This window comes from Geospiza fortis, unplaced genomic scaffold, assembly GCF_000277835.1.
Source record: "Geospiza fortis unplaced genomic scaffold, GeoFor_1.0 scaffold97, whole genome shotgun sequence".
NCBI classification, from domain to species: Eukaryota; Metazoa; Chordata; class Aves; order Passeriformes; family Thraupidae; genus Geospiza; species Geospiza fortis.
The window spans coordinates 2023816-2030082 of NW_005054343.1; the positions used below are offsets into that span (position 1 = coordinate 2023816).

Here is a 6267-nt window from a genome sequence, read left to right on the forward strand (position 1 = left end):
TAGGATATGGCAAAGAATCTCACTTTTTCCCTTATGCTTCCTGTCAGAAGTAGCTCCCGAGGGCTGAAAGAAGCCAGAGCAGCTCTACAAGGCAGGGTGGGGGTGAGCCTGGACCAACTGAGCTCTGCCTGTCCCTGTGGAGAGTTTGTACCTCTTGAACCCAGCAGCTTTCTGCAAAAAGCTGCTTTCTGGGAGTCTTATCCATTCCCTACTGAGTGCAGACACTTCTGCTGTCAGGAGAAGCTGGGACTGTCCTGATAAGGCTCCTCCTGGCCCACAGTGCCCCAGCAGCTCTCACTTATCACAGCAGCTGCCAGCCAGGGGACCTGCTGGTGCTGCCATTGTGGTCAATCCTCCTCACCCGGGGTTTTTTAACAGTTCAATCTGAACTGGCAGATCCCAGCCCCTCTCTGCTGCTGCCTCTTATCACCCTGAGGTTCCCTGAAGGCATCTCTGCCTGCTGGGCTCCAGAAACCCAGGCTCTCAGGCTGTCCCACAATTATAGATATGCAGCTCAAGGATTATCTCCTAACTCAGAAAGCTCTTGCTTTGTGTGCTTGCAGACAAGGATTCCAGTTTGTATCAAATAACCATCAGCTTTAAGCTGACTGGTGCTTGGTGCTGGTGGCTGGGAGGGAGATGAAAGTCCCTAGCACTGCTTGCAAATAAAAATTGGTACTTTTATTCAAATTCTGTGGGGTCAGAATGCTTTTATTCAAGCAGTTCTGTGGGGTCTCCAGACATTAAAAATTAAATAAAACTCACTGTCACCTCCTTCTTCCTCTAGATCCTTACATCATTCTGGTTTTTTCATTACTTCAGGCTGTTAAATGCCAACAGAAATTCACTGCATGTTGGTTTCCAGTGATCTGACCTGTCATGGTAATTGGTATCTGTCTACCTGTTCTCTCTCTACACTCTGAGATAGGAGTCAGAGCAGTGTTTCAAACACAGATATTTCAGAAACTGCAGACAAAATGCATCCTGGAGCACATTACTAAAAAAAAAAAAAAAATATATATATATATATCAAAACCCCAGAGCAAAACAAATCAAGCAAGAGTAAAATGCAAGACAGAAGTTATAAGATATAAACTAGATAAAAGGTGTGGATTTTTTGCCTTAAACTTAACAACACCTTTTGTTTTTCAGAGTTAAGCAAACTGTAAATTCAGATCAAAGTACTCTCCTGAAAAGAATCCACTTCACTTTACAGTTTCTCTTTCCCAGGAACTTGGTTTATGTGACTTTCCTGGGAATTTATTTCTGCTGCCCTGTGTGTGGAAGGACAGTTTGAAGGTGAACAAGCCCTGATTTATGGTTTACAATGAAGTGTTCTATATATAAAGAATTGTTTAGCCCTTGTGGGATAGAAAAGCTGTCATCCTTTTGATCTTGGTGCTTGAAGATGTGCATTCATTGCCAGTGAGGATCAGAAGAAACCAAACCTTGATCTTAGCTAGGATCCTGCATAAATGGGAGCACTGAGGGGGAAAAGCTTCTTGTGCAGCGTGGAGAGGTGGAGATGAGAGGTGGGGATGGGGCTCCTGCCTGGACACAGCCTTTGTATCTCCTCCAGGGACAGGATGGCCCCGCAGGGTGAACCTCCAGGGGACACCGGGGGGATGCTTCAAGCAAGAGGCTCTTGCTGAAGCGCAGGTGCTTTAGTGCTCTGTAAACTAAAAAAAGCAGATTTGGGACCATTCCCTGAGCTGTGCATTGCAATTCTGCACCCTGCCTGCTGCAAAAAGGTCACATTTTGGGGAAGGAATGGGGAAAAACAATAAAGGCAGCTGGACCCTGTCTGTAGCCATTGTGGTGCTCTGGAAATGGTGCCCTCTTCACCCAGTGCTGCTGTAGACTGTTCTCCTGCTGTGCTCCTTCCATAATTGCCAATTAAATGGGCATCTCTGGCTCAGTTTATCACTGTTCTAAATTTGTCGATGCCAGGCAAGGGAAACTGGGTTAGCATTTGGCAATGCATCTAACCCTTCTCCCTATTATGGGGTATTGGGGTTGGTTGTGGCGGCGGTTGCGGGGTGTGGTTGGTTGGTAAGTTTAGGCGTTTCTTTTGTTTCTTTGGTGCTTGTTATGGTCTATTTGGGGGGGATGTTGGTAGTGTTTGTATATTCGGTTTCGTTGGCGGCAGAGCCGTATCCGGAGGCTTGGGGTAGTTCTGGGGTTGTTGGTTATGGGTTTGGGATGGGGTTGGTTGTGGTGGTGGGTTTTGTGATGAGTGGTGCGTTAGGGTTGTTGGTTGGTGAGGGGACTGTGAATAGTGGGGGTTTGTTGTCGGTTCGGTCGGATTTTAGTGGGGTGGCTGTGTTATATTCGGAGGGGGTGGGGTTGCTTTTGATTGGGGGGTGATGTATGTTTTAGGAGCATGTAGGTATGTTTTAGGAGCAGCAGCCTTGCTTTGGGGAAGGAATATTGACGTGTATGTGGAGAGTTGGATAATTTTTTCCTCTAGCATCATTTCCTGAAAAAGAAACAGCAGGGTTTATTATTGATTTGATTAAATAATAAATGATACATTCTCCTACCACAAAGTAGGCAGCATTTCCAGCCTGTGACTCTTCTGTGGATATGAATGGAAAGATTTTAAATAATATGTGACCTGGGGTAGTTTTCCCCCTAGCCCCAGGCACTGCTGCACACCAGAGCGTGGTGTCAGCAGCTTGGACAAGAAATGATAAATTAAAGTTTCTTTAGAGTTTCTTTTGTCTCTCTCCTGTTGCTTAATTGTTGAGCTTCACAGGAGCTTTCTCACAGCCAGCTCTGTTCCTGTCCACAGAGCACAGAGCACGGCTCCAGATTTCTCAGTTAACTGTAATCCATTGTCACCTTATCAGTCAAACTTGTGAGACGCTTTCTTTTAGCCCCTTGTACATGAATTTGATAATTTCTTTTTCTTTTCAGTCATTTAAGGAGTCCATAGTGGCCCCGGTATTGAATGAGCACTGGGACCAATATATAAAATAACAGAGAAAGTCTGTGGCCAGATTTCCACATCAGTGAAACAGATCCCATTTAACATTTCTGTCCAGAGCAGGGACATGGACTGTGCTGGAGAGGATGCAGAGATGGCAAGAGATAATGCTGGGTCTGTTGTAATTCCAGCCCAGGGTCTTTTCCTGTCTGGTAAATGTCCCTTAATGAGCATCCTGCATCATTTGAACATAGGGTGGACAAAACACTCCATAATTTCTTAAATGTAATTCAGTTTTAGGATGAAGCTCACCAGTTTTTTCCTCTTTGGGTTTGAGCCATGCTTTGGCTTAAGAGCCCAATCAGTTGCCAATGGCCACTGCATCCATACCCAGGAGCATCTTCCTGTGCTCTGGACCAGCCAGAGCTGCAGGGTCCCACCCTGAGGCCTGTGAGCTCTGCTTTGGCTGAGGGCCAGCTTTGCAGGAGCACTTGGAGATCATTTTGGCGCGAAACTTTCAATCTGTAAATAACTCTTGATTTTCAGCCTTGCCCCCTCACTCTGCTGTTCCTAATGGTGCTGTGTTGCTGTTTGCAGATGATGGGAAGCTGTCCCTGGAGGAGTTCCAGGCCTTCTTTTCTGATGGGACGCTCAACGAGGAGGAACTGGAGAAGCTCTTTCACACCATTGACTCAGACAACACCAAGTAAGCTCAGGGTGCTGACACCCTTCCATTTCACAGAGCATTTGGATCACAGCAGGGTGTGCAGCAGCAGTGCTTCAGCTCTGCACAGGCTGCAGGAGTGCAGCTTGCTTTGCAAAACTCTGTAAAATCTCCATTTCTGCTTGGTTTGTGTCTTATCCTGACAGCCATTATGATTTCTTTTTTCCTGCTGGTTTTTCAGGCCATTTTCTGGCCTTTACAGCATCTGAAATGATGCTTAGTTTAATGTGGGCATTTAAATACCTCTTTACCTTTTTCACTTTACCTAAAAGCTTTGCTGTGCTATAAAAGGCAGCAGTGTGAATCTCTCTAAGCACGGACCTATCCTGTCTCTTTGTGGTGTCTCTGCATCCCCTGCACCTGGACCATGCCTTCTTCACTTCCAATCCCAAAAATGCCCTGGCAAGCAGTGATTGTTCTGGCACTTAAAGAAACAAACCCCTTTGTCTCCAAGGTGAGCTTCTTCCCAAGCCCTGTGGCCACCACAGTGGATGTGTGGCCTCTGCTCTGGTCCCACAGCCCAAGGGGCCCCTCTGGGCACACAAACCTGGCCAGGGCAGCGAGGGCTGGACCAGGAGCAGCCCTGCACTGTCAGCATCGTGCCTACAACAGCAGCGGGGAAAATGATGGCAGAGAAGGGCTCTAGGTGTGCCTTTAGTTGGACATGACATCAAAGCTGGAGCTGAACATGGCCCCTGACTGCTCTCCCTGAGCATCAAACATCTGCAGGCTGTGCCAGGCTACCAAATTAAGTTGACAGACTCCTTAACAGATGTTGTTTCCTTTCCCCCTCTGCCTTTGGTGGGGTCTGAGGTGTTTGTGAGACCCTGACATGCCTGGTGCCAGCAGCATTTGGGATCAGCCCAAAGCCATGGATTTCTGGTAGGAGCCCCCTGCCAGCAGGTGACAGCTGCCCTGGGCACAGCACACAGGACACAACCCACTGCTGGGTTTTCCCTTTCCCAGAGGAATCTGCCCTCAAACGCCTGAGTGGTTTTGTCTGTTTGAAAATACAGATGAAAACCAGCTTTGAGTCACATTCCTGTGTGACTCTTTTTCCTCTGGAGAGAAAACATCTGTCCAAAAAGCCAAAGAAAAGAGAATCCAATTCCAAATGAGAAGCCTTGAAGCAAGTGATTGACAAATAATAATCTGCTTAATTATAAATCCTTCTGGCAGCAGGGAGATGGAGTTTTGCCCATGTGAGTGGTACATTTTTTGCCACCCATCCAAAAGATCCAATGGGAAGCAGTGATTGTGCTGGAGGGCACTGGCACCGAAGCAGCAGCTGCAAAATAAAACTCATCAACACAGTACAGGGACTGCTGAAGAATTTCCAAGAGCAAAGAAAATGTAAGGTTTCTCAAAATCATGTCTTTTCAATGTGTGCACTTCCCAAAGTTTTCCAAGGTCGAAAATAACAAAGACCAGCTTGGTATTTACCTTTCCCTGCACCAAAGAAACTTTAGTGATCTTATTACTTAAACTCTGGGAATGATCCATCCTTTCTAAAAGCTCTCCCTCCACAGCTGCTGCCTCATGCTTTGTGGGTCTGTTTATCCAGCTCCAGGTGATGCTCCCAGATGGGCTCCCAATAGACTCTGGGACTTGGGTGCTCACCTGCCTCTGTTCTGAAATGATTTCTAGCATTGCCTGAGCTTATCAGTGCCCACCTGGCCTTTGGAAGGGTGCAGATGGTTCATGTGCAATCCAGGCACTTGGGGTGAGTGTGGGGATCTTTCTTCTGGTCTCCTTGAAATGGGAAATTTGATTGCAGCCCGTTTTTGCTTGGGGATTGTAGGGAATTTGCAGCTTCTCCAAGCCTTCCTAAGGGATGTCTTCTAAACTGGACAGAGAGAAAATGTGCCATTTGTAAATGGCCTGCAGCAGTGCTGCTGGCAAGGAGCCTTGGTGAGCAGCTCCCACAATCCAGCAGGGACAGTCTTTGGCCAGGCTGGCTGATAGAGCCATCAATACCTGTTAGGGACTGAAAGTTGCAGAGAGCAGCAGAGCATCTGCTCTGCTTGGCTGGAAGGAAAAGCAACGAGCTGGTCGCGCGTCCAAGTCAAACCCTTGCATGAAATTGGTGCTTGTTTATTGATTTAGAAAGCACAGACATCTACAGCAAATTTATCTAGCTGGGCAAGGAAAATATTCCTTGTTTGTAATCTGCAAGAGCTGCCTTAGTCTTCAGAAGACCTACTCAGAGCCAGGCTTCCTTCTGCAGAAGTGTTTTTCACTATGAACTGGGTAATTTGCTTGATGCAGTTTTGCATCCAGTACAGTCCTTCAAGCCCAAGCCCTGTGTGCTCTCCCCTTGCTGTGCCTTGGGCACCTCACAGAGAATGGGTTCTGTGGGAGCCTGGCAGGGGCTGCTGCCCCTGAGTGAGAGGAGTGGAGTGGAGCTTTCCTTTTGTCATTGTACAGGGGAATGTAGGAACAATATTAACTTGATCTTTCCCAAAAGCTGTTTGAATTACAGATTTTTTGCTATTTGATAGAAGTTTATTCGTTTTTAAGTTTTTTTGAAACTCTGCTTTATCTCCCCATTTTTTTAATATTGGCCATTGTGTTTGTTTAGTGTGCGAAGCAAAGTTTGCTACTGAGATTACAT

The 6267-nt window shown here is 46.7% G+C and overlaps 1 protein-coding gene across 2 annotated transcripts in view; it reads left to right on the top strand.

Annotated features, from left to right (window-relative positions):
- NECAB2 (N-terminal EF-hand calcium binding protein 2) overlaps positions 1-6267 on the top strand; it is a 66271-nt gene that overhangs the window by 24129 nt on the left and 35875 nt on the right. For both annotated transcript variants that reach the window (XM_031058480.1, XM_031058479.1), the window contains exon 2: positions 3527-3635. Coding sequence is in view for 1 of the 2 variants with exons in the window: in XM_031058479.1 (XP_030914339.1) it covers positions 3527-3635 (109 nt within the window). In the remaining variant the exon portion in view is untranslated. The remainder of the gene's footprint in view (positions 1-3526; positions 3636-6267) is intronic.